The following is a 27278-nucleotide window of genomic DNA, read 5'->3' as shown; positions in this document are numbered from 1 at the left end:
CTACCCTGGACGACGCTGGGCCAATTGTGCGCCGCCCCATGGGTCTCCCGGTCGCGTCCGGCTACGACAGAGCCTGGATTCGAACCAGGATCTCTAGTGGCACAGCTAGCACTGCGATGCAGTGCCTTAGACCACTGCGCCACTCGGGAGAAGGCATCTGTTGATTGGATTATTTAGTGCTTTGATGTTTTCATATAAGACAGTCTAATCACCAATTGAGACTTTAAGACATCGGTTTCCCAGTCATTTTGTGTTCGTAAAATGGATTTCCGAAGATATTCTAGCAAGTCTGTTTTTGCAAGGTCTTTGGCATGTCAAGCCATGGCTGTAGTGAGCTGTTGGTACAAGCTTTCCCCATCTTACGGCCACATATTTGAGTTGAGGCCACATGCAGGATCTTGGAGTGAGTAGGAGTGTATGAGAAGGGACTGTATAGCTTGTTAAACTGTATGGGAAGGGACTGTATAGCTTGTTAAACTGCATGGGAAGGGACTGTATAGCTTGTTAAACTGTATGGGAAGGGACTGTATAGCTTGTTAAACTGTATGGGAAGGGACTGTATAGCTTGTTAAACTGCATGGGAAGGGACTGTATAGCTTGTAATGTACCTGTCTCTATCCTCTCCAACTGTAAAGTAATGTACCTGTCTCTATCCTCTCCAACTGTAAAGTAATGTACCTGTCTCTATCCTCTCCAACTGTAAAGTAATGTACCTGTCTCTATCCTCTCCAACTGTAAAGTAATGTACCTGTCTCTATCCTCTCCAACTGTAAAGTAATGTACCTGTCTCTATCCTCTCCAACTGTAAAGTAATGTACCCGTCTCTATCCTCTCCAACTGTAAAGTAATGTACCCGTCTCTATCCTCTCCAACTGTAAAGTAATGTACCCGTCTCTATCCTCTCCAACTGTAAAGTAATGTACCCGTCTCTATCCTCTCCAACTGTAAAGTAATGTACCCGTCTCTATCCTCTCCAACTGTAAAGTAATGTACCCGTCTCTATCCTCTCCAACTGTAAATTAATGTACCCGTCTCTATCCTCTCCAACTGTAAAGTAATGTACCCGTCTCTATCCTCTCCAACTGTAAAGTAGCCCTGTAAAGTAATGTACCCGTCTCTATCCTCTCCAACTGTAAAGTAGCCCTGTAAAGTAATGTACCCGTCTCTATCCTCTCCAACTGTAAAGTAGCCCTGTAAAGTAATGTACTTGTCTCTATCCTCTCCAACTGTAAAGTAGCCCTGTAAAGTAATGTACCCGTCTCTATCCTCTCCAACTGTAAAGTAGCCCTGTAAAGTAATGTACCCGTCTCTATCCTCTCCAACTGTAAAGTAGCCCTGTAAAGTAATGTACCTGTCTCTATACTTTCCAACTGTAAAGTAGCCCTGTAAAGTAATGTACCTGTCTCTATCCTCTCAGTATTAGAGGATAGAACACAAGACCTCTCCACTTCTTTCAATCAAAAGCCTGTTGGCAGCCTGGCCCCAGTTCAGACTCATTTTCTTCAGCAGTTATGATGACTGGCTGTGTCATTTGGAGCTCAGCGATTTTAGAACGCGGCCGAGAAATCAGAAATAGAGAGTTGGAAGAGAGAGATTGTGGAGGAGAGAGAGAGGAGAAGGTGGGAGAGAGAGAGAAGGGGGGAGAGAGAGAGAAGGGGGGAGAGAGAGAGGAGAAGGGGGGAGAGAGAGAGGAGAAGGGGGGAGAGAGAGAGGAGAAGGGGAGAGAGAGCGTGGGATGGAGGAGAGAAAGGTTGGAGAGAGAAGCAGGCAAAAAAAATGGGTCATAGAGCCAATGTCAAATCTCTGAAAGCAATTCTGCGTCACTAACTATCATGTTGTTCCCCAGAAGCTATGGATGTGAATGGAGTCTGGAGGGCATTTAGCTTCAAAGTTAATGACAAGGGAAACAGTTTGTTGAGAAAGTTGAGATATATGGTAATCCCTTTAATGCTTTCAGGGCCTAAGGGCTATTGCTGTTGAGTAATAACACTGGGCTGGAGCGTTGCATTGGGATCATTCTACTGAGGGAATGACAAAGGGGAGCAATAGGCTCTTTTTGTTTTGCTCCTCGAGCTCTTTGAGCGACAGTTTCTCTGGGTTTGCTTAGGAGGCATCAGAGAGTTGCTGATCAGACCTGGGTTCAAATAGTATTTGGAATAATTTGGAATAATTTAGCTGGGCTTTATTGAGCTTGCCTGGCGCAATGGAACCAATGGAATAGAATATGAAAATAGAATAGTGCAAACCTTGACCATCTGGCACTTCTGGCAGGCTAAAAGTATTTAAACCCAGGTCTGTTACAGAGCTGCTGATGGTGGGTCTCCTGAGTCTGTTACAGAGCTGCTGATGGTGGGTCTCCTGAGTCTGTTATAGAGCTGCTGATGGTGGGTCTCCTGAGTCTGTTATAGAGCTGCTGATGGTGGGTCTCCTGAGTCTGTTATAGAGCTGCTGATGGTGGGTCTCCTGAGTCTGTTATAGAGCTGCTGATGGTGGGTCTCCTGAGTCTGTTACAGAGCTGCTGATGGTGGGTCTCCTGAGTCTGTTATAGAGCTGCTGATGGTGGGTCTCCTGAGTCTGTTATAGAGCTGCTGATGGTGGGTCTCCTGAGTCTGTTATAGAGCTGCTGATGGTGGGTCTCCTGAGTCTGTTATAGAGCTGCTGATGGTGGGTCTCCTGAGTCTGTTACAGAGCTGCTGATGGTGGGTCTCCTGAGTCTGTTATAGAGCTGCTGATGGTGGGTCTCCTGAGTCTGTTATAGAGCTGCTGATGGTGGGTCTCCTGAGTCTGTTATAGAGCTGCTGATGGTGGGTCTCCTGAGTCTGTTATAGAGCTGCTGATGGTGGGTCTCCTGAGTCTGTTATAGAGCTGCTGATGGTGGGTCTCCTGAGTCTGTTATAGAGCTGCTGATGGTGGGTCTCCTGAGTCTGTTACAGAGCTGCTGATGGTGGGTCTCCTGAGTCTGTTACAGAGCTGCTGATGGTGGGTCTCCTGAGTCTGTTACAGAGCTGCTGATGGTGGGTCTCCTGAGTCTGTGACAGAGCTGCTGATGGTGGGTCTCCTGAGTCTGTTATAGAGCTGCTGATGGTGGGTCTCCTGAGTCTGTTATAGAGCTGCTGATGGTGGGTCTCCTGAGTCTGTTATAGAGCTGCTGATGGTGGGTCTCCTGAGTCTGTTATAGAGCTGCTGATGGTGGGTCTCCTGAGTCTGTTATAGAGCTGCTGATGGTGGGTCTCCTGAGTCTGTTATAGAGCTGCTGATGGTGGGTCTCCTGAGTCTGTTATAGAGCTGCTGATGGTGGGTCTCCTGAGTCTGTTATAGAGCTGCTGATGGTGGGTCTCCTGAGTCTGTTATAGAGCTGCTGATGGTGGGTCTCCTGAGTCTGTTATAGAGCTGCTGATGGTGGGTCTCCTGAGTCTGTTATAGAGCTGCTGATGGTGGGTCTCCTGAGTCTGTTACAGAGCTGCTGATGGTGGGTCTCCTGAGTCTGTTACAGAGCTGCTGATGGTGGGTCTCCTGAGTCTGTTACAGAGCTGCTGATGGTGGGTCTCCTGAGTCTGTTACAGAGCTGCTGATGGTGGGTCTCCTGAGTCTGGTGTGAGCCTGTGACAGAGCTGCTGCTTACTGTTTATTTCACTTTTGTTTATTATCTATTTCACTTGCTTTGGCAATGTAAACATATGTTCCCCATGCCAATAAAGCCCTTTGAATTGAGTGGAGAGAGGAGCTGAATAGAGTCAGTCAGTCAGTCTTATTCATTCCCATGTCTTTTTCTTCCTACACTCTTACTAAGCAGGTTTTTTCATGAGAGATTGAACATGGAACTCGCTGCTTAATATACCTGGGGCCAATTTCTCCCCAATACTTTAGTCAATTAACAGACCTGCTGGCCGCAATGAATTCTACAGCAGGATTAATACGCTCTCCTCGGATTCAGCAGCTCCGGAGACGTGCTCTGACCAGCAACTGTCTGCGCGCCCAAAAATGGAAAAATACATGTTTAGAACTGAAAATGTATCGCATGTTGGAAGAATGAATGCAATCAATTGATTATTGAATGTTATCGATGGACACAGCTGGTCCTCTGTAGCTCAGCTGGTAGAGCACGGCGCTTGTAACGCCAAGGTAGTGGGTTCGATCCCCGGGACCACCCATACACAAAAAATTGATGCACGCATGACTGTAAGTCGCTTTGGATAAAAAGCGTCTGCTAAATGGCATATTATTATATTATTATTTAGAACCAAAATATACACATCCTGCCTCTGCTCAACGCCCAAACTCGATAACAAATCGTTTGGATGGCTGCTGCAGTTCGCAAATTATAGGCCTATTGGGCAAATCTCACCTCGCGGCAGCCTAGCAATTGCAAGAGTCGTTCAAAATCTAGTCCGGTTGCGCATGCAACTAGACCTCGTTTCAAAGGTATCAATAAATATTATTATTTATATTCCTAGCAATCACAAATGTACATTGTTTGAAGCACAGTTTAATAAATTTCAGTCACAGTTGACAGCTTCAATAAGCCCCCTATGGTGAACGAGATTATGTTTAGAATCATGATTCTTTCAAGTTTTTAGTTCATCGTTCACCGGTAGGGAGTCCTGCGTGCTCTGGCCATTACTGACTCAGATGAACAAAATTTGTCGAAAGATTAGTTATTTTGACTGAACGAGTCGAAAATATCAGATTCAGTAAAAAGAGCCGAACTTTCCATCACTAGTGCGTTCGGTAAGTATTTAGACCCCTTGACTTTTTCCACATTTTGATACGTTACATCCTTATTCAAAAATTGATCCAACATTTTTTTTTTTATCTGCATCAATCTACACACAATACCCAGATGACAAAGCGAAAACAGGTTTTAATACATTTTTGGAAATGTATTACAAATAAAAAACATAACTTTTTTATATAGAGTACCAGTCAAACGTTTGAACACACCTACTCATTCAAGGGTTTTTCTTAATTTTTACTATTTTCTACATTGTAGAATAATAGTGAAGACATCAAAAATATGAAATATAACATATGGAATCATGTAGTAACCCAAAAAGTGTTAAACAAATCAAAATATATTTTTATATTTGAGATTCTTCAAATAGCCACCCTTTGCCTTGATGACAGCTTTGCACACTCTTGGCATTCTCTCAACCAGCTTCATGAGGTAGTCACCTGGAATGCAGTTCAATTAACAGGTGTGCCTTCTTAAAAGTTAATTTGTGGACTTGATTTCCTTCTTAATGCATTTGAGCCAATCAGTTGTGTTGTGACAAGGTATGGGGGGGTATACAGAAGATAGAGAAGAGGATAAGTTCATTAGAGTTACCAGCCTCAGAAATTGCAGCCCAAATAAATGCTTCACAGAGTTCAAGTAACAGACACATCTCAACATCAACTGTTCAGAGGAGACTGTGTGAATCAGGCCTTCATGGTCGAATTGCTGCAAAGAAACCACTACTAAAGGACACCAATAAGAAGAAGAGATTTGCTTGGGCCAAGAAACACGAGCAATGGACATTAGACCGGTGGAAATGTGTCCTTTAGTCTGGAGTCCAAATTGGAGATTTTTGGTTCCAACCGCCATGTCTTTGTGAGACGCGGTGTGGGTGAATGGATGATCTCTGCATGTGTATTTCCCACCGTAAAGCATGGAGGAGGAGGTGTTATGGTGTGGGGGTGCTTTGCTGGTGACACTGTCTGTGATTTATTTAGAATTCAAGGCACACTTAACCAGCATGGCTACCACAGCATTCTGCAGCGATGCGCCATCCCATCTGGTTTGGGCTTAGAGGGACTATCATTTGTTTTTCAACAGTACAATGACCCAACACACCTCCAGGCTGTGTAAGGGCAATTTTACCAAGAAGGAGAGCGATGGAGTGCTGCATCAGATGACCTGGCCTCCACAATCACCTGACCTCAATGACATTGAGATGGTTTGGGATGAGTCGGACCGCAGAGTGAAGGAAAAGCAGCCAACAAGTGCTCGGCATATGTAGGAACTCCAACAAGAGGAGAGGAGGGTTCTGCAGGTAGCTGGAGGAGAGGAGGGTTCTGCAGGTAGCTGGAGGAGAGGAGGGTTCTGCAGGTAGTTACAGTGTCCAATGTAGTAAGTAGCCTTGCATGAGCCACCCCCTGGACAGGATGCTAGTCTATCGCAGGGCCTTACCCCCAATCTGTCTCCTTAATGCTGAGTGCCGGATACTATAACTATAAGGCCACTGAGTTGGTCGTTTCCAGGGTAGCTCATACTAAAACAATGTGGGCATAACCTTCGCCCAAAGAACGTGAGATATTGCAGCCATAGCAGAGACTCCCTCCCAGAGAGGAGCCAGCTAGGAGAGCCTTGAAAGCAAGGAAAACCCCCCAAAAGAAAGAAAACACTGCATTGTCCCACCATGACCTCGTTGCACCTTCCTTTGTCTGCATCCCAAATGGCACCCGATTCCCTATACAGTGCACTACTTTTGACCAGGGCAAAGTAGTGCACTATATAGGGAATCGGGTGCCATTTGGGACGCAGCGTTTCTCTCAGCTCGTAGTCAGAAGCACACATCCTGTTTTAAACCACAGCAAGGAGCATAAATCTCCCTTAACGAAGCCACAGGCCCAACGGGTGGGGGGGAAGACCTGAAACCTGGGTTCAAATACTATTTGAATTGTTCAAATACTTTAAGCATTTGCTTTAGCCTGTCTGGAGTCCCTGATGGTTGAGGTTTGCACTTTTGGGACTATTTCATTGATTCCATTAAGCCAAAACAAACTCAATCAAGGACAAATATTTGAAATATATGTTCAAAAAGTATTTGAACCCAGGTTTGGTGTGGGGGGGGCTGCTACCTGCGTGTAGCCTGCAGTGTCATTTGATCCTCAAATCAGACCAGACCAGGCCTGGTGGAGTAGTAACCTTCCCCTTCTGCCTCGCTTGGTTTCCCCTCCCAGCAACCATCTACCATATTGATCTGCGAACTGAAAAGCTCCTTGATCAAGAGCTGAAACCAGAGATGGAGAAGAAATCTGAAGTCTGTGCAGACGGCAGATGTACTAGGGGTAGCGTCGGTCTGAGACTGAGTTAAGAAGGACTGGCTTTTCTCTGAAAGGAACAATGAAGCCCGATCAGCTTCTGTTGGGCCTGAAGACCTACAGTATGTCATCTAGCCATGAGGTCACTGTCTGAAAATCTAGCTATGTGGTCACTGTCTGAAAATCTTAACGCTTGTCATTGGGGAAGGGTTGTTACACTATGACATCATAACGGCGTATCACAGCCTTGCCGTTCTGTTGAGAATAGAATAGATACTTGGTTGGAACAGAAATGAGTCTTCTGCCCTTTCTCCCTGCATCTGACACACATTGAGAGGCACAGGGTCAGCACCACTGGATGAAGAGCTGCTGGATGACCTGACAAACCTCTCTCCCTCTCTCCCTCTAACCCTAACCCTAACCCTAACCCTAACCTCTCTCTCCCTCTAACCCTATCCTCTCTCTCCCTCTAACCCTATCCTCTCTCTCCCTCTAAACCTAACCTCTCTCTCCCACTAACCCTAACCTCTCTCTCTCTCTCTCTCAGGCCATCCCGTGTCGGAGGATCCCGTGTCGTGCCAGCGCTCCCTCCAGGTCCTTCTTTGCTAGGGACAACACAGCTAACTTCCTGAGCTGGTGTCGTCAGGTGGGGGTGGGAGAGACCTGTCTGTTTGAGTCTGAGGGACTGGGTGAGTATGGATGCATGTCCATTTGCATTAATGCTCTGTATTGATTATTTCAAGCTACAACACAACCAAACAAATTGCAGTGATCTCAATTGCCTCTCATTAGGTTATAGAACAATGCATTTGAAAGTCTCCTGAATTCACTGAATTGAAATTGGAATTAACCTCAACCCTGGCGAGAAGAGTACACCACTCTGATCACAGTCAGTCAGGTTTCAGTGTCCTTGAATACATTTGCCCTTGTCCAGATCTGTTTCAGTGTCAGCAGCACTTCCAGGGAGGGCGATAGACCCACTTTGTGTCCCAAATGGAACCCTATTCACTTTTATAATGCAGTACTTTTGACAGGCCCTGATCGTTGTCTATGTGTGGTGGACTGACTGGTGGGACGCAGGGAGAGAGATACAGGCATCTCTTAGATCATTCTGATTCAGACTCTGTAAAACCGGATTATGCTGGAGGGAGACTAGGCTCCCTGTCCTGAATATGGTACCTCTCCACCACCACTTCCTCCCCACCCCTGTCCCCCTCTCTCCCCACCCCTGTCCCCCTCTCTCCCCACCCCTGTCCCCTTCTCTCCCCACCCCTGTCCCCCTCTCTCCCCACCCCTGTCCCCCTCTCTCTCCCCACCCCTGTCCCCCTCTCTCCCCACCCCTGTCCCCCTCTCTCCCCACCCCTGTCCCCCTCTCTCTCCCCACCCCTGTCCCCCTCTCTCTCCCCACCCCTGTCCCCCTCTCTCCCCACCCCTGTCCCCCTCTCTCCCCACCCCTGTCCCCCTCTCTCCCCACCCCTGTCCCTCTCTCTCCCCACCCCTGTCCCCCTCTCTCCCCACCCCTGTTCCCCCCTCTCTCCCCACCCCTGTCCCCCCCTCTCCCCACCCCTGTCCCCCTCTCTCCCCACCCCTGTCCCCCTCTCTCCCCACCCCTGTCCCCCTCTCTCCCCACCCCTGTCCCCCTCTCTCCCCACCCCTGTCCCCTCTCTCTCCCCACCCCTGTCCCCCTCTCTCCCCACCCCTGTCCCCCTCTCTCCCCACCCCTGTCCCCCTCTCTCCCCACCCCTGTCCCCCTCTCTCCCCACCCCTGTCCCCACCCCTGTCCCCCTCTCTCCCCATCCCTGTCCCCCTCTCTCCCCACCCCTGTCCCCTCTCTCTCCCCACCCCTGTCCCCCTCTCTCCCCACCCCTGTCCCCTCTCTCTCCCCACCCCTGTCCCCCTCTCTCCCCACCCCTGTCCCCCTCGCTCCCCACCCCTGTCCCCCTCGCTCCCCACCCCTGTCCCCCTCTCCATTCCTAATTTCCCTCTCTACACCAGCTCCTCTTCTGTTGTCCACTCACAATAGCCTGACTTCACACAATACCCACTTGGACAGCAGACTGTCTTGGGGACCGCTGTGACTGTCTTGGTCTACCAGATGTCTGATATGGACTGTAATGTGTATCTCAGGAAACACAGAGTGAGAGAAGACAGACCGTGGGGTGTTAGCTGTCTGGAGACAGGAAGTAGAGCAACGTAAATGTTTTACTCAGTATGCAGTCACACACTGGGGAGTGTCGCTCTCTTTTATACTGTCAAAGTCTACGTCAGTGCTCAGGTTCTGCAGTATGTGGCTGTGTCCCAAAATGGCACCCTGTTCCCTACATTGTGCACTACTTTCAATCAGATCCCTATGGGCCCTGGTCAAAAGTAGTGCACTATCTAGGGAATAGGGTGCAATTTGGAACGTGACCCCTGTTTATCTGAATTTAATGTGAAGACGATCTCAGATGATCTCTTGAAATATGCATGAGAATAGCAAGCAGGTATGTTCCTTTTTAAACCTGACTGAAAGCACCCTGTCAGCGGTAGAGGTACAGACCATTCTCATGTTTTCTCTCCAGTCTGTTTTCTGGCTGACGGTTGGTTTATTCCTCTCTGCTTTCAACCCCAGCCAGCTGGCTCCTAGACAGTATGGATCATTTAGGACTAGAATAGGGGCTCCCGAGTGGCGCAGCGGTGCTTGAGGCGTCACTACAGACCCCCCCTGGTTCGATTCCAGGCTGTATCACAACCCGGCCGTGATTGGGGAGTCCCCATAGGGGCGGCGCACAATTGGCCCAGCGTCGTCCGGGTTTTGGCCCGGGGTAGGCCGTCATTGTAAATAAGAATTTGTTCTTTAACTGACTTGCACCGGTTAAATAAAGGTAAAAACAAAATAGAAAATAAAGATTAGAACTTGATTGTCAATCCAAGGCCAGTAGTGTGGTCACAAGGACATTGCGTTACGACAGGCTAGCTAGCTAACTATCCTGTTCCGTCTCTCTCTCCTACTTCCCTTCTTCTCCCTGTGATGGATCGAATATAGTGCGTCATCGGGTGTAGCGTACCACAACAGGTTTGGAGAACTATTGCTGTCATGATGCATGGCGTGCTGTGTCACATGTCATATGCCCATCAAACCTCTACTGTCCGTCGCTGTGTTTGTAGAAATGTAGTTTAGCGTGAAATTCCTGCTTGTTGATCTTCAAAAAATATTTTCTGTAGCTGTGTTTTAAGCCCACACTCACGTTCAACTCAAGCTACCACACCAATATCAATAAGGCAATCACCACTTATCGCAAACAACACTTCTAATTTCCTCTCATACCCACTGGCATGTACGTAAGGGTTCTAAACCACTTTCCCACATCACTTTAACACAGTTTTAATGTGATAATATTACCACCCTGTCATTTGAGATGTGTCGCAAGGAATACGGTGAAGATCATTCACTCTTTTTTATAATGATTTTGTCCCGTTAGTTCTTCACAAACAGCCACGGGAAGTGTGTCTCTGTCTTCTACAACTGGGAAGGATAGCATCTCGGTAAGAAATAATTGATAAGGGATTTTCCCTTTATTAAATTATTCCGTTAAAATACCTTCAATTTCAATTAATTTGTATGTACGTTATATATCACATGCATGTGTATTTAAATATACGTTTAATGAGCTCCCGAGTGGCGCTCCCGAGTGGCGCAGTGGTCTAAGGCGCTGCCTCGCAGTGCTAACTGTGCCACTAGAGATCCTGGTTCGAATCCAGGCTCTGTCGCAGCCGACCGGGAGACTCATGGGGCGGCGCACAATTGGCCCAGCGTCGTCCAGGGTAGGGGAGGGAATGGCCGGCAGGGGATGTAGCTCAGTTGGTAGAGCATGGCGTTTGCAACGCCAGGGTTGTGGGTTCGATTCCCACGGGGGGCCAGTATGAAAAAAAGATATGTATTCACTAACTGTAAGTCGCTCTGGATAAGAGCGTCTGCTAAATGACGTAAATGTAAATGTAATTATCCTTTGATTACATCCTCTCAGAAACGATTATCCTCAGTCTGTAAAATAAAATCAATCTAAAAGAGTGGGGCAGTCCCACTCCTAACATATTTTTAGTTTTTTTTGGATAGAGAGAGAGCTAGAGATGAATTGTAGAGGAGAGAGTGCTGAAATAGCAGTGGGCCAGATTCAACCCCCATGCTGCAGTGGTATACAGTGCATTCGGAAAGTATTCAGACCCCTTGACTTCTTCCACATTTTGTTACGTTACAGCCTTATTCTAAAATGGATTCAATAGTTTTTTCCCCCCCACATCAATCTACACACAATACCCCATAATGACAAAGCAAAAACAGGTTTTTAGATATTTTTGCAAATTTATTTAAAAAAAGATAAACTGAAATATCACATTTACATAAGTATTCAGACCCTTTAGTCAGTACTTTGTTGAAGCATCTTTGGCAGCGATTACAGTCTCAAGTCTTCTTGGGTATGACGCTACAAGCTTGGCACACCTGTATTTGGGGAGTTTCTCCCATTCTTCTCTGCAGATCCTCTCAAGCTCTGTCAGGTTGGATGGGGAGCGTCACTGCACAGCTATTTTCAGGTCTCTCCAGAGATGTTTGATTGGGTTCAAGTCCGGACTCTGGCTGGGCCACTCAAGGACATTCAGAGACTTGTCCCGAAGCCACTCCTGTGTTGTCTTGGCTGTGTGCTTAGGGTCATTGTCCTGTTGGAAGGTGAACCTTCGCCCCAGTCTGAGGTCCTGAGCGCTCTGGAGCAGGTTTTCATCAAGGATCTCTCTGTACTTTGCTCTGTTCATCTTTCCCAGTCCCTGCCACTGAAAAACATCCCCACAGCATGATGCTGCCACCAACATGCTTCACCGTAGGGATGGTGCCAGGTTTCCTCCAGACGTGACGCTTGGCATTCAGGCCAAAGAGTTCAATCTTGGTTTCATCAGACCAGAGAATCTTGTTTCTCATGGTCTGAGTCCTTTAGGTGCCTTTTGGCAAACTCCAAGCGGGCTGTCATGTACCTTTTACTGAGGAGTGGCTTCCGTCTGGCCACTCTATCATAAAAGCCTGATTGGTGGTGCTACAGAGATGGTTGTCCTTCTGGAAGGTTCTCTCATCTCCACAGAGGAACTCTGGAGCTCTGTCACAGAGTAAATAGGCATTTTAACGTCATAGATTTAGCCGGTGGTAACTTGTGGAATAGACACCGGCTGGAATGCGGTTTTAACCAATCAGCATTTAGGATTAGACCCGCCCGTTGTATAATTCCCTATAACACACAATATATTTCCACGGCAGAATTCAATGGCTATAGTTCATTCTTACATGTTCTATGTTTGAGCTGCTTTTGAAAGCAAAAGTTGAATTGAAAACATTATTGGCATTGTTGAATTCGATTTTCATAATAGCAAGCTAGGACTGATGGTATGGTTAGCTAAACTAGCAAGTCTGTTTGTTTGGTTACCACGGCAACTACTATAGCTATCTAGTAAACTTGCTAGCTACTTCACATTTCTACCGGCAAATGAACACATTTCTAGCAGAAATTTGTTAAATTAAAGCCATGGTATAAAAGGGATAATCAACTCGGGGCTCTGTGTGTTCTCTGGAAAATAATGCAACTCCATGGAAGGTCAGAACACACCTTCCACGTCGTTCATTATTTTCCATAGAACGCATAGCCCCTCGTTGATTATCCCTTAAGTAATGTATACCTTAATGTAAACTGTTATCCTATTGTCTCCTTCTTTAGGTACAACGTGGAGCCTCCGGGGCTTATCAAGCTGGAGAAGGAGATAGAACAGGAGGAGAAAGCACCTCTACCTCTACCTGTCTCCCTCTCTCCATCCCCCTCTCCATCCCCCTCTCCTATGAAGTGCTCGTCATCTAGCAAGAAGAGCACAGGGAAGCTGTTGGATGATGCTGTGAGTAGGGTGGCAAAATTCCTGGAATTTCAGGGAATGTGAACTTTTCCATGGACATTTTGGGGAATTTCTTAAAGGGTTTCCAGTAATTTGTCCCCACAAAAACAGTAAACAAGCAAACACTCATCACGCCTGAACAGGCCTTTTCTGACAAGCTGTTTAAATACCAGCCCCTCGTCACGCCTGAACAGGCCTTTTCTGACGAGCTGCTTAAATACCAGCCCCTCATCACGCCTGAACAGGCCTTTTCTGACGAGCTGCTTAAATACCAGCCCCCTCGTCACGCCTGAACAGGCCTTTTCTGACGAGCTGCTTAAATACCAGCCCCTCATCACGCCTGAACAGGCCTTTTCTGACGAGCTGTTTAAATACCAGCCCCTCGTCACGCCTGAACAGGCCTTTTCTGACGAGCTGTTTAAATACCAGCCCCTCGTCACGCCTGAACAGGCCTTTTCTGACGAGCTGTTTAAATACCAGCCCCTCGTCACGCCTGAACAGGCCTTTTCTGACGAGCTGCTTAAATACCAGCCCCTCGTCACGCCTGAACAGCCTTGGATATCAGTGCAGGCTTACTGTGGTGATATTGGGAAGTCTGGGTCATGTTCACAGGCTGACCGTACCTGGCCTTCAGATAGCAGTCTGGGCCGTGTTCACAGGCTGACCGTACCTGGCCTTCAGATAGCAGTCTGGGCCGTGTTCACAGGCTGACCGTACCTGGCCTTCAGATAGCAGTCTGGGACATGTTCACAGGCTGACCATACCTGGCCTTCAGATAGCAGTCTGGGACATGTTCACAGGCTGACCGTACCTGGCCTTCAGATAGCAGTCTGGGACATGTTCACAGGCTGACCGTACCTGGCCTTCAGATAGCAGTCTGGGTCATGTTCACAGGCTGACCGTACCTGGCCTTCAGATAGCAGGCCTACATAAGATGAGGGTAGAGAGGTACTGTTCTGTATCAGCAGTCATGGGCAGCCTTGCTGTGTGGAGGAGAAGGTGTTGTCTGTTTCCCTAGGGGTCCAGAAGGTGCTGTCTGTTTCCCCAGGGGTCCAGAAGGTGCTGTCCGTTTCCCCAGGGATCCAGAAGGTGTTGTCTGTTTCCCTAGGGGTCCAGAAGGTGCTGTCTGTTTCCCCAGGGGTCCAGAAGGTGCTGTCTGTTTCCCCAGGGATCCAGAAGGTGCTGTCTGTTTCCCCAGGGGTCCAGAAGGTGCTGTCTGTTTCCCCAGGGGTCCAGAAGGTGCTGTCTGTTTCCCCAGGGATCCAGAAGGTGCTGTCTGTTTCCCCAGGGGTCTAGAAGGTGCTGTCTGTTTCCCCAGGGGTCCAGAAGGTGCTGTCTGTTTCCCCATGGGTCCAGAAGGTGCTGTCTGTTTCCCCAGGGGTCCAGAAGGTGCTGTCTGTTTCCCCAGGGATCCAGAAGGTGCTGTCTGTTTCCCCAGGGGTCCAGAAGGTGCTGTCTGTTTCCCCAGGGGTCCAGAAGGTGCTGTCTGTTTCCCCAGGGGTCCAGAAGGTGCTGTCTGTTTCCCTAGGGGTCCAGATATCTCTGTCCTGAAACGTTACAATCCTCATTGTATGAATTTGTGGATTCAAATAAAGTATTTAAAGTGTGTGTGTGTGTGTGTGTGTGTGTGTTTCAGGTAAAGCATATCTCTGAGGACCCTCCCTGCAAGTGTCCCAATAGGTTCTGTGTGGAGAGACAGGCCCAGGGCCGCTACCGGGTCGGGGAGAAGATGCTCTTCATCAGGGTGGGTGACACCTCATCTTAGAACTTGTTACACAATAACCTTGTTTTTGCTTGTTGAAAGGGGAATGGATCTCCCCTTCCCTTTTGGTATTTTGTTGTTGTTTGTTGAGACGGTGTGAAATGAAGGAGGATTAACCACTGGACCAACCTCTGGAACAAGAACCTTGTTTTTCTAACATGATTTTCTAGTTACGCACGGTTCAGCCACATAGCTAGCAGGCAGCTGGACTTTAAATTGGGCTTGGACTGTAACTACCGAAATAGCTTTGACCAAATGTTTTGGGTTAGGTGGGATCAAATCAAATTTGATTTGTCACATGCGCCGAATACAACAGGTTTACACCTTACAATGAAATGCTTACTTGGGATCATTGTCATGCTGAAAGACACAGCCACGTTTCATCTTCAATGCCCTTGCTGATGGAAGGAGGTTTTCACTCAAAATCTCACGATACATGGCCCCATTCATTCTTTCCTTTACACGGATCAGTCGTCCTGGTCCCTTTGCAGAAAAACAGCCCCAAAGCATGATGTTTCCACCCCCATGCTTCACAGTAGGTATGGTGTTCTTTGGATGCAACTCAGCATTCTTTGTCCTCCAAACACGACGAGTTGAGTTTTTACCAAAAAGTTCTATTTTGGTTTCATCTGACCATATGACATTCTCCCAATCCTCTTCTGGATCATCCAAATGCACTCTAGCAAACTTCAGACGGGCCTGGACATGTACTGGCTTAAGCAGGGGGACACGTCTTGCACGGCAGGATTTGAGTCCCTGGCGGCGTAGTGTGTTACTGATGGTAGGCTTTGTTACTTTGGTCCCAGCTCTCTGCAGGTCATTCACTAGGTCCCCCCGTGTGGTTCTGGGATTTTTGCTCACCGTTCTTGTGATCATTTTGACCCCACGGGGTGAGATCTTGCGTGGAGCCCCAGATCGAGGGAGATTATCAGTGGTCTTGTATGTCTTCCATTTCCTAATAATTGCTCCCACAGTTGATTTCTTCAAACCAAGCTGCTTACCTATTGCAGATTCAGTCTTCCCAGCCTGGTGCAGGTCTACAATTTTGTTTCTGGTGTCCTTTGACAGCTCTTTGGTCTTGGCCATAGTGGAGTTTGGAGTGTGACTGTTTGAGGTTGTGGACAGGTGTCTTTTATACTGATAACAAGTTCAAACAGGTGCCATTAATACAGGTAACGAGTGGAGGACAGAGGAGCCTCATAAAGAAGAAGTTACAGGTCTGTGAGAGCCAGAAATCTTGCTTGTTTGTAGGTGACCAAATACTTATTTTCCACCATAATTTGCAAATAAATTCATAAAAAATCCTACAATGTGATTTTCTGTAAAAGAAAATCTCAATTTGTCTGTCATAGTTGACGTGTACCTATGATGAAAATTACAGGCCTCTCTCATCTTTTTAAGTGGGAGAACTTGCACAATTGGTGGCTGACTAAATACTTTTTTTCCCCACTGTATATATATATATTTGCGAGAGAAAAAAACATATGGGGGATAGGAAGTGATGCAGACAATTACATTGATGGAAGTTACAATCTATCTGCAATATCAAAGCTGATCTACCCCCCTCAAATAAATAATAAAAATAATAATGAAGAAAAAAAAAAAAAAAATACTACAGTATTTAGACCATAGTATAATATCATATATATTTTATGAGTTGACACACCAGTTATGAATATGAGTTGTATGCCGTCTACAGAATTCCTTACTCCCTTAGGCCCATTGCTCCTCAGTGTCCATAGACCATCTATGACTACAGATGGCTGTTGAATGACTCAGCCTATTCTGTCCACATTGCAAACCCACTCTTTTCTCATTGTTCTGAGATTTGATGAGTCTGAATTTTTAATGAGTCTGGATTTTGGCTGACCCACAGACTTCATTGTTTATTGAACTGTCACTTTAGTCAGGATTTAGTCAGGCTGATATGGGGTTTCAACAATAAGGTTCCTTATTTACATTTAACGTTTTAGTCATTTAGCAGACGCTCTTATCCAGAGCGACTTACAGTTAGTGAGTGCATACAGTTTTCATACTGCCCCCCCCCCCGTGGGAATCAAACCCACAACCCCTGCCGTTGCAAGCGCCATGCTCTACCAACTGAGCTACACGGGACCTTATCTCAATGTAAGGTCACAGGGTGTGCCCCAAATAGCACCCTACTCCCCTGTATAGTGCACTACTTTTCACCAGGGCCCCCCCGGGTCATTAATAGTGCGCTAACTAATAGGGTGCCATTTGGGACAAGGGCCACATTCATACCATTACAGTGCACATTGCAGTGTGTTGATATTTGGACTGCCTGACTGTGGGATGACAGACATCCCATTGTCTCTGCTGGTAGCAGCTCCTCTGCTGCTGTGAGGTTTAATTGACTAGCGATGGTATTCCGACTATGTCTGTAGGCTAAGAGGCCAACCCATAGAGATAGAAAGAGGACTCCTCTTTGTCCTTGCATTGTTCATCTAGACTCCTCTTTCTACCTCTATGGGCCAACCAGTGGTTCTGGTTCACCCACTACAATATGCCATTTAGCAGACGCATTTTATCCAAAGCGACTTACAGTCATGTGCGCATACATTTTTACGTATGGGTGGTCCCGGGGATCGAACCCACTACCCTGGCGTTGCAAGCGCCATGCTCTACCAATTGAGCTACAGAGGACCAGTGTACTGGGATAAGAGAGCTCTCAGGATCAATCCAACAGGCTTGGTAAATAATCCATAGGATTATATAAAGATGCTTAAGGATAATGCTATTATTGTTGCCATTGAGCTAACTGCACTTATTCATAATCCTCTCCATTTTCATAAAATACATATTTTCTTATGTAGCTAAATAAATGCTGTACCTCAAACAGACCTTGCAAAAAGCACCTTTCACCAATGAAGTCTATTAACAAGGACAGATCGGTGAGGTAGCGCTGGTGCCCTTGGGATCTCGGTTACTTGGCAACCCCAAACCAGGATTCTGGTCTGAGAACGAGGATGCTGTGGCAGGAGGATCTGGACTGTGATGTGCTGACAATCCACCATCTACTGGTACCGCAGCTTCTGGTTGGATATCTCTGTAAGGATCATTAACTGGAGAATAAGAGAGGTTCTGAACGTCAGTCTGGTTTTCACCGGACATGGACCAGTGTTCAGGGTCTGTAATAAACCTTTTGGTCCGATGGTGTCCTCTACTGACAGATAGCTGAAATATACAGTGAACATCGGTGCACTGATCATGACATGAAAATCACAAAACGAAAAGGAGATAGGAGGAGGAGAGAAATATCCACTGAAATTACCATCCAAGATGTGCTAGATCTACAGTGTCTATCTAGCTGGAAGCTTTCCCCCAAGAAAATATGTTCTATCGCGCAAAATGTGAATACCCAGCATTCTCTGCCTTTTGTACGATAGACAGTGTTTCTTTCAGCCATACATGAGTTGCTGAGCAACCAAGGACAAGTCACAACCAAGGCGAGAGTCTTGATTCTTTTTTACCAATGGCTGTTCATATTGGATTCCCAAGAATGCACCTCTTAGACTCTAGAGTGTTGGATGGAACGGAACGTATGTTACTGTGAGTTTTATATGAGAGCTTCCTGCTAGACAATTCCAGCAGGTCACAGTTGTGACCCTCAACCTCTCAGCACAGCGCTCTCCCTTCACTGAGAGGGATGGTTTAGTTAAAATTCCTGCAGAATGGCTCCTCCCTCTCCCTTTTTCACCCCCCCCCCCCCCCCCCCCTCTCTCTCTCTCCTCTCGCTCTCTCTCTCTCTCGCTCTCTCTCTCCCTCTCCTCTCTCTCTCTCCTCTCTCTTCTCTCTCTCATCTCCCCCTCTCTTTCGCTCTCCCTCTCTCCTCTCTCCCTCTCTCTCGCTCTCCCCCTCTCTCTCCCTCTCTCTCTCTCTCTCCCTCTCTCTCTCTCTCACTCTCCCCCTCACTCTCGCTCTCCCCCTCTCTCTCGCTCTCCACTCTGCCTCTTCTCCAATACAATGCATTGCTGACAGGTCAGAAATATCATCCTTTGCTAGGAGAGGAATTCATTTTCAGCCCACAGTCATCTGAAGACAAAATAAAAAGGGGTTGTGGTGCAATGCAATCATGTCCTTCAGGAGAAAGACAAGGATCAAATCAAATCACATTTTATTTGTCACATGCGCCGAAAACAACAGTGAAATGCTTACTTACAAGCCCTTAACCAACAATGCAGTTTTAAGAAAAATAAGTGTTAAGTAAAAAATATATAAGTAAAAAATAAGAAAAAATAACAAATAATTAAAGAGCAGCAGTAGAATAACAGTAGTGAGACTATATACAGGGGGTACCGGTACAGAGTCAATGTGAAATAACAGTAGGGAGGCTATATACAGGGGGTACCGGTACAGAGTCAATGGGAAATAACAGTAGGGAGGCTATATACAGGGGGTACCGGTACAGAGTCAATGTGAAATAACAGTAGGGAGGCTATATACAGGGGGTACCGGTACAGAGTCAATGTGAAATAACAGTAGGGAGGCTATATACAGGGGGTACCGGTACAGAGTCAATGTGAAATAACAGTAGGGAGGCTATATACAGGGGGTACCGGTACAGAGTCAATGTGAAATAACAGTAGGGAGGCTATATACAGGGGGGTACCGGTACAGAGTCAATGTGAAATAACAGTAGGGAGGCTATATACAGTGGGTACCGGTACAGAGTCAATGTGAAATAACAGTAGGGAGGCTATATACAGGGGGTACCGGTACAGAGTCAATGTGAAATAACAGTAGGGAGGCTATATACAGGGGGGTACCGGTACAGAGTCAATGTGAAATAACAGTAGGGAGGCTATATACAGGGGGTACCGGTACAGAGTCAATGTGAAATAACAGTAGGGAGGCTATATACAGGGGGTACCGGTACAGAGTCAATGTGAAATAACAGTAGGGAGGCTATATACAGGGGGTACCGGTACAGAGTCAATGTGCGGGGGCACCGGTTAGTCGAGGTAATTGAGGTAATATGTACATGTGGTTAGAGTTAAAGTGACTATGCATAGATAATAAACAGAGTAGCAGCAGCGTAAAAGGGGGGGGGGGGTCTTATGGCTTGGGGGTAGAAAATAGTCTGGGTAGCCATTTGATTAGATGATCAGGAGTCTTATGGCTTGGGGGTAGAAGCTGTTTAGAAGCCTCTTGGACCTAGACTTGGCGCTCCGGTACCGCTTGCCGTGCGGTAGCAGAGAGAACAGTCTATGACTGTTAGAAGTGGTTTAGCTCGTCTGGTACGCTCGTGTCACTGGGAAGCTCACGGCTGTGCTTCCCTTTGTAGTCCGTAATAGTTTGCAAGCCCTGTCACATCTGACGAGCGTCGGAGCCTGTGTAGTACGATTCAATCTTAGTCCTGTATTGACTCTTTGCCTGTTTGATGGTTCGTCGGAGGGCATAGCGGGATTTCTTATAAACTTCCGGGTTAGAGTCCCGCTCCTTGAAAGCGGTAGCTCTACCCTTTAGCTCAGTGCGGATGTTGCCTGTAATCCATGGCGTCTGGTTGGGGTATGTACAGTAAGGGAAAAAAGTATTTGATCCCCTGCTGATTTTGTACGTTTGCCCACTGACAAAGAAATGATCAGTCTATAATTTTAATGGTAGGTTTATTTGAACAGTGAGAGACAGAACAACAAAAAAATCCAGAAAAACGCATGTCAAAAATGTTATAAATGTATTTGCATTTTAATGAGGGAAATAAGTATTTGACCCCTCTGCAAAACAGGACTTATACTTGGTGGCAAAACCCTTGTTGGCAATCACAGAGGTCAGACATTTCTTGTAGTTGGCCACCAGGTTTGCACACATCTCAGGAGGGATTTTGTCCCAATCCTCTTTGCAGATCTTCTCCAAGTCATTAAGGTTTCGAGGCTGACGTTTGGCAACTCGAACCTTCAACTCCCTCCACAGATTTTCTATGGGATTAAGGTCTGGAGACTGGCTAGGCCACTCCAGGACCTTAATGTGCTTCTTCTTGAGACAGTTCTTTGTTGCCTTGGCCATGTGTTTTGGGTCATTGTTATGCTGGAATATCCATCCACGACCCATTTTCAATGCCCTGGCTGAGGGAAGGAGGTTCTCACCCAAGATTTGACGATACATGGCCCCGTCCATCGTCGCTTTGATGCGGTGAAGTTGTCCTGTCCCCTTAGCAGAAAAACACTCCAAAGCATAATGTTTCCACCTCCATGTTTGACGGTGGGGATGGTGTTCTTGGGGTCATAGGCAGCATTCCTCCTCCTCCAAACACGGCGAGTTGAGTTGATGCCAAAGAGCTCGATTTTGGTCTCATCTGACCACAACACTTTCACCCAGATCTCCTCTGACTCATTCAGATGTTTATTGGCAAACTTCAGATGGGCCTGTATATGTGCTTTCTTGAGCAGGGGGACCTTGCGGGCGCTGCAGGATTTCAGTCCTTCACGGCGTAGTGTGGTCCTCTGTAGCTCAGCTGGTAGAGCACGGCGCTTGTAACGCCAAGGTAGTGGGTTCGATCCCCGGGACCACCCATACACAAAAATGTATGCACGCATGACTGTAAGTCGCTTTGGATAAAAGTGTCTGCTAAATGGCATATTATTATTATTATTATTACCAATTGTTTTCTTGGTGACTATGGTCCCAGCTGCCTTAAGATCATTGACAAGATCCTCCCATGTAGTTCTGGGCTGATTCCTCACCGTTCTCATGATCATTGCAACTCCACAAGGTGAGATCTTGCATGGAGCCCCAGGCCGAGGGAGATTGACAGTTATTTTGTGTTTCTTCCATTTGCGAATAATCGCACCAACTGTTGTCACCTTCTCACCAAGCTGCTTTGCGATGGTCTTGTAGCCCATTCCAGCCTTGTGTAGGTCTACAATCTTGTCCCTGACATCCTTGGAGAGCTCTTTGGTCTTGGCCATGGTGGAGAGTTTGGAATCTGATTGATTGATTGATTGCTTCTGTGGACAGGTGTATTTCATACAGGTAACAAGCTGAGATTAGAAGCACTCCCTTTAAGAGTGTGCTCCTAATCTCAGCTCGTTACCTGTATAAAAGACACCTGGGAGCCAGAAATCTGATTGAGAGGGGATCAAATACTTATTTCCCTCATTTAAAATGCAAATCAATTTATAACATTTTTGACATGCGTTTTTCTGGATTTTTTTTATTTATTCTGTCTCTCAATGTTCAAATAAACCTACCATTAAAATTATAGACTGATCATGTCTTTGTCAGTGGGCAAACGTACAAAATCAGCAGGGGATCAAATACTTTTTTCCCCTCACTGTATGTACGGTCACTGTGGGGACTTATTGACATCACTTATTGACGAAGCCAGTGACTGATGTAGGCATATACAAAACAAAGCCGGTCCCTTATCCTCCAGCTAAAAAGCCAACGATGTAGGCTGACTGTAGTGTATGCAGTATATAGAAGAATGAATAGTCCCTTGGCCTTCCACAAGCAGTCAGTCAGTGGAGACTGACCTTCTCAGCCCTCTGAGTAAATTAATTTGTTGTACCTCTACTGAGGGGACTGACCAATCTGATACTTTGAGATCACAGGAGGCCGCAAGACCACCCCAAGGCTCCCCTCTCTCTGTCCTGGGTACAGATCTAGCCGGCGTCCCCCCTGTCTCCCTGCACCATAGATTCATGATTGAAAATGCCTCTGTACCAAAAGCCCATTATATTCCCTAGTCACAGAGCCGGGGGTCATACTGTCATGATTGGAACCACTGCCCTGCCAATGGACTGTTGATTGATTCTGTTAAGAGCCTTATAAATGTTTAATGTTATTATATTATGCTGCTGGAGGCGAGCTACATACACTAGTAAAAAGTATGTGGACCCCTGCTCGCCGAACATCTCATTCCAAAATCATGGGCATTAATATGGAGTTGGTCCCCCCCTTTGCTGCTATAACAGCCTCCACTCTTCTGGGAAGGCTTTCCACTTCCATTCAGCCATGAGCATTAGTGAAGTCGGGCACTGATGTTGGGGGGCCGATTAGGCCTGGCTCGCAGTCGGCGTTCCAATTCATCCCAAAGGCGTTCGATGGGGTTGAGGTCAGGGCTCTGTGCAGGCCAGTCGAGTTCTTCCACACTGATCTCAACAAGCCATTTCTGTATGGACCTCGCTTTTGTGCTGAAACAGGAAAGGGCCTTTCCCAAACTGTTGCCACAAAGTTGGAAGCACAGAATCGTCTAGAATGTCATTGAATGCTGTAGAGTTAAGATTTCCCTTCACTGGAACTAAGGGGCCTAGCCAGAACCATGAAGAACAGCCCCAGACCATTATTCCTCCTCCACCAAACTTTACAGTTGACACTATGCATTCGGGCAGGTAGCGTTCTCTTGGCATCCACCAAACCCAGATTCGTCCGTTGGACTGCCAGATGGTGAAGCGTGATTCATCGCTCCAGAGAACGCGTTTCCACTGCTCCACAGTCCAATGGCGGCGAGCTTTTCACCACTCCAGCCGACGCTTGGCGTTGCGCATGGTGATGTTAGGCTTGTGTGCGGCTGCTCGGCCATGGAAACCCATTTCACGAAGCTGCCGACGAACAGTTCTTGTGCTGACGTTGCTTCCAGAGGCAGTTTGGAACTCGGTAGTGAGCGTTGCAACCGAGGACAGACTATTTTTACACGCTACACGCTTCAGCACGCTTCAGCGGTCCCATTAAAGGCCAACAGTCAGCAACAACCAGCAGTATGCCTGTGTATATATAGTGTTTTGGCTTTATGCCTGCACTGGGTCAAACTGGTTCTTCCTGTCAGTGACACTCTAATGGTTTTAGCTGCTTGAATTGTAAAGCTCGTGTTTGAAAGAGCTTCCGATCTGATTTGTTATCTTGTTGTTTATATCATGCCATTAGTAGCATTCGTATGACCTGTTTCCCATGCAGTTAAAACACAACGTATGACCTGTTTCCCATGCAGTTAAAACACAACGTATGACCTGTTTCCCATGCAGTTAAAACACAACGTATGACCTGTTTCCCATGCAGTTAAAACACAACGTATGACCTGTTTCCCATGCAGTTAAAACACAACGTATGACCTGTTTCCCATGCAGTTAAAACACAACGTGTGACCTGTTTCCCATGCAGTTAAAACACAACGTATGACCTGTTTCCCATGCAGTTAAAACACAACGTATGACCTGTTTCCCATGCAGTTAAAACACAACGTATGACCTGTTTCCCATGCAGTTAAAACACAACGTATGACCTGTTTCCCATGCAGTTAAAACACAACGTATGACCTGTTTCCCATGCAGTTAAAACACAACGTATTACCTGTTTCCCATGCAGTTAAAACACAACGTATGACCTGTTTCCCATGCAGTTCAAACACAACGTATGACCTGTTTCCCATGCAGTTAAAACACAACGTATGACCTGTTTCCCATGCAGTTAAAACACAACGTATGAAAGTTATAGACATTTTTTTTGTGTTTGTGTTTGGTTTTACTATAGTAAAACAAGGAAAATTCAGACAAGTGGGGACATTTTTCTGGTCCGCACAAGGAAAAAGCCTATTTTAGGCTTAGCGGATAGAGTTAGAAGTTAGGGTTAGGTTTTGGGGTTAGGGAAAATAGGACTTTGAATGAGAATCAAATTGTTTGGGTCCAACAAGGATAGTAAAATAAACGTTTGTGTCCGACGACAACGGCAGCGCCTTTTTATTTCTCCCTCCTGCTATTTATTGGTGTGGCGTAAGGAGGTTGCCATGGTACCCAACACACCCAGGAAATGTGTAATATGTAGCAAGCAGCATGAGTGGACAAACAGTTGTAACTTGAATATTGATATATAAAATGCAGCCCACATTACAATGTATTGGTTAACCACAGCATGTTCTAGTTTTGAGTCATTTAGTAGTGAAAAGGAATCCAACAATGCCATTGTTAATAATGTGCAAACTATTGAACTGAACAAAAAACTATTAAAAGCAACATGCAACAATTTCAAAGATTTGACTGAGTTACAGTTCATTTAAGGAAGTCAGTCAATTGAAATAAATAAATGACGCCCTAATCTATGGATTTCACATGACTGGGCAAGGGGCGCAGCCATGGGTGGGCCTGGGTAGGCCCACCCACTTGGGAGACTGGCCCACCCACTGGGGAGCAAGGCCCAGCCAATCAGAATACGTTTTTTTTCTCCAACAAAAGGGCTTTATTACAGACAGAAATACTCCTCAGTTTCATCAGCTGTCAGGGTGGCTTGTCTCAGATGATCCCGCAGGTGAAGAAGCCGGATGTGGAGGTCCTGGGCTGGCGTGGTTACACGTGGTCTGCGGTTGTGAGGCTGGTTGGACGTACTGCCAAATTCTCTAAAACGACATTGGAGGAGGCTTATGGTAGAGAAATTAACATTAAATTCTCTGGCAACAGCTCTGGTGGACATTCCTGCAGTCAGCACACCAATTGAACGCTCCCTCAAAACTTGAGACATCTGTGGCTTTGTGTTGTGTGACAAAACTGCACATTTTAGAGTGGCCTTTTTATTGACCCCAGCACAAGGTGCACCTGTGTAATGATCATGCTTCTTGATATGCCACACCTGTCAAGTGGATGGATTATCTTGGAAAGGAGAAATGCTCACTAACAGGGATGTAAACAAATGTGTGCACAGAATTTGAGAGAAATACGTTTTTCTGCGTATGGAAAATTTCTGTGATTTTTTTTATTTCAGCTCATGAAACATGGGAACAACACTTCACATGTTGCGTTGATATTTTTGTTCAGTGTTGTAGTAGTAGCTATGGATTCTAGAGTAACATTTCCAACTAATAAAAAAGGCAATTTCAAATCTGGACCTCAAAGCCAGTTCCATTGTGATTTTTATTGTTCCCCTCTAATCAAGGTCTGATTTAGACCTGGGACACCAGGTGGTTGCTATTAATCATCAGGGTAGAACAGAAAATCAGCAGTATTCTGGACCTCCAGGATCGGATTTGAATAGCCCTGTACTACACCATGAAATTATATTGTCAGCTAAAGGTTATCCCAGTTTCTACATGCCTTGCCTGGGATAAAGCAGAACATTGGTGAACACTGACTGGACAATAAAGTAATATTCTTCTTCTCCTAGATGCTACACAACAAGCATGTGATGGTGCGTGTCGGAGGAGGCTGGGAGACCTTTGAGAGCTACCTGCTGAAACACGACCCATGTCGGATGCTCCAGATCTCCAGAGTGGATGGGAAGACCTCTCCCATGTCCCCCAACACCAAGGACCTCACCCCAGAGAGCTACCTGGTGGTGGCAGCACACTACCGCAGCAAGAAGTAAAGATGGCAGCACACCACCGCGGCAAGAAGTAAAGATGGCAGCACACCACCGCAGCAAGAAGTAAAGATGGCAGCACACCACCGCAGCAAGAAGTAAAGATGGCAGCACACCACCGCAGCAAGAAGTAAAGATGGCAGCACACCACCGCAGCAATAAGTAAAGATGGCAGCACACCACCGCAGCAAGAAGTAAAGATGGCAGCACACCACCGCAGCAAGAAGTAAAGATGGCAGCACACCACCGCAGCAAGAAGTAAAGACATCCAGTTTTTGGGAGGACTAGTTTAAGGAGCAAAGCAAGGCGCAGAAGAATCGCCAAGCTTGATCACATAGGGCCCGATTCAGACTTAAAACATTTACGCCTTTCCCACTTCTCAGTAGTTGGTATTCACACTTACCTTATGAAGGTGCGTAATGGGCTTTGCAGCCGTGGTTCCCTTGCTCGTGCTACATAAATGTAATTCAACCGCTGAAAACCCTCCCACTTGCTGGCCAACAGATTTTCTCGTGGAGTTTTCATTCAATAGGGTTTTCAGTACATTTAACTAAAGCCATCCCTTTAAATTTGGTGTACCTTTTAATTAGAATTTTCTCGACAGACTCACTATATGGAGAGAACGGTTCAAAATGTTAGGGATCAATGAAAGAAAGCAAATACATGCCTATTTGTCTCATTTTCAGCACCAATTGGTAGATTAGAAATACTCTGATCTTGTATATTATTTAGGGTTATAATAATAATAATAATAATAATATGCCATTTAGCAGACGCTTTTATCCAAAGCGACTTACAGTCATAGGAAAGTATACTGAACAAAAATATAAACGCAACATGCAACAATTTCAAAGATTTTGCTTAGTTTGTTCATAAAAGGAAATCAGTAAATTTTTATAAATAGATTAGGCCCTAATCTATGGATTTCACATGCCTGGGCAGGGGCACAGCCATTGGTGGGCCTGGAAGGGCATTGGCCCACCCACTTGGGAGCCAGGCCCAACCAATCAGAATGAGTTTTTTTCCCCACAAAAGGGCTTTTTTAGAGACAGAAATACTGACATTCCCGTAGGTGAAGAAGCCGGATGTGGAGGTCCTGAGCTGGCGTGGTTACACATGGTCTGCGGTTATGAGGCCGGTTGAACGTACTGCCAAATTCTTTAAAACGACGTTAGAGCAATGAACATTAAATTCTCTGGCAACAGCTCTGGTGGACATTCCTGCAGTCAGTGGTGGAAAAAGTACCCAATTGTCATACTTGAGTAAAAGTAAAGGTACCTTAATAGAA

At 46.3% G+C, this 27278-nt stretch overlaps 1 protein-coding gene across 1 annotated transcript; it reads left to right on the top strand.

Annotated features, from left to right (window-relative positions):
• Positions 1-7105: 7105 nt before the first annotated feature.
• LOC311148688 (growth arrest-specific protein 2-like) lies at positions 7106-25996 on the top strand (the record flags this gene model as incomplete). The annotated part of the gene is made up of 6 exons (XM_084185667.1): positions 7106-7165; positions 7571-7712; positions 10485-10548; positions 12759-12930; positions 14564-14671; positions 25796-25996. The coding sequence occupies 6 exons, from the start codon at positions 7106-7108 to the stop codon at positions 25994-25996; spliced, it is 747 nt and encodes a 248-aa protein (XP_084041793.1).
• Positions 25997-27278: the final 1282 nt, after the last annotated feature.

Source organism: Coregonus lavaretus (assembly GCF_964263955.1).
Source record: "Coregonus lavaretus genome assembly, chromosome: 21".
Lineage (NCBI taxonomy): Eukaryota > Metazoa > Chordata > Actinopteri > Salmoniformes > Salmonidae > Coregonus > Coregonus lavaretus.
The sequence above is the reverse complement of the archived record's forward strand: the minus strand, read 5'-3'. Positions and strand labels throughout refer to the sequence as shown.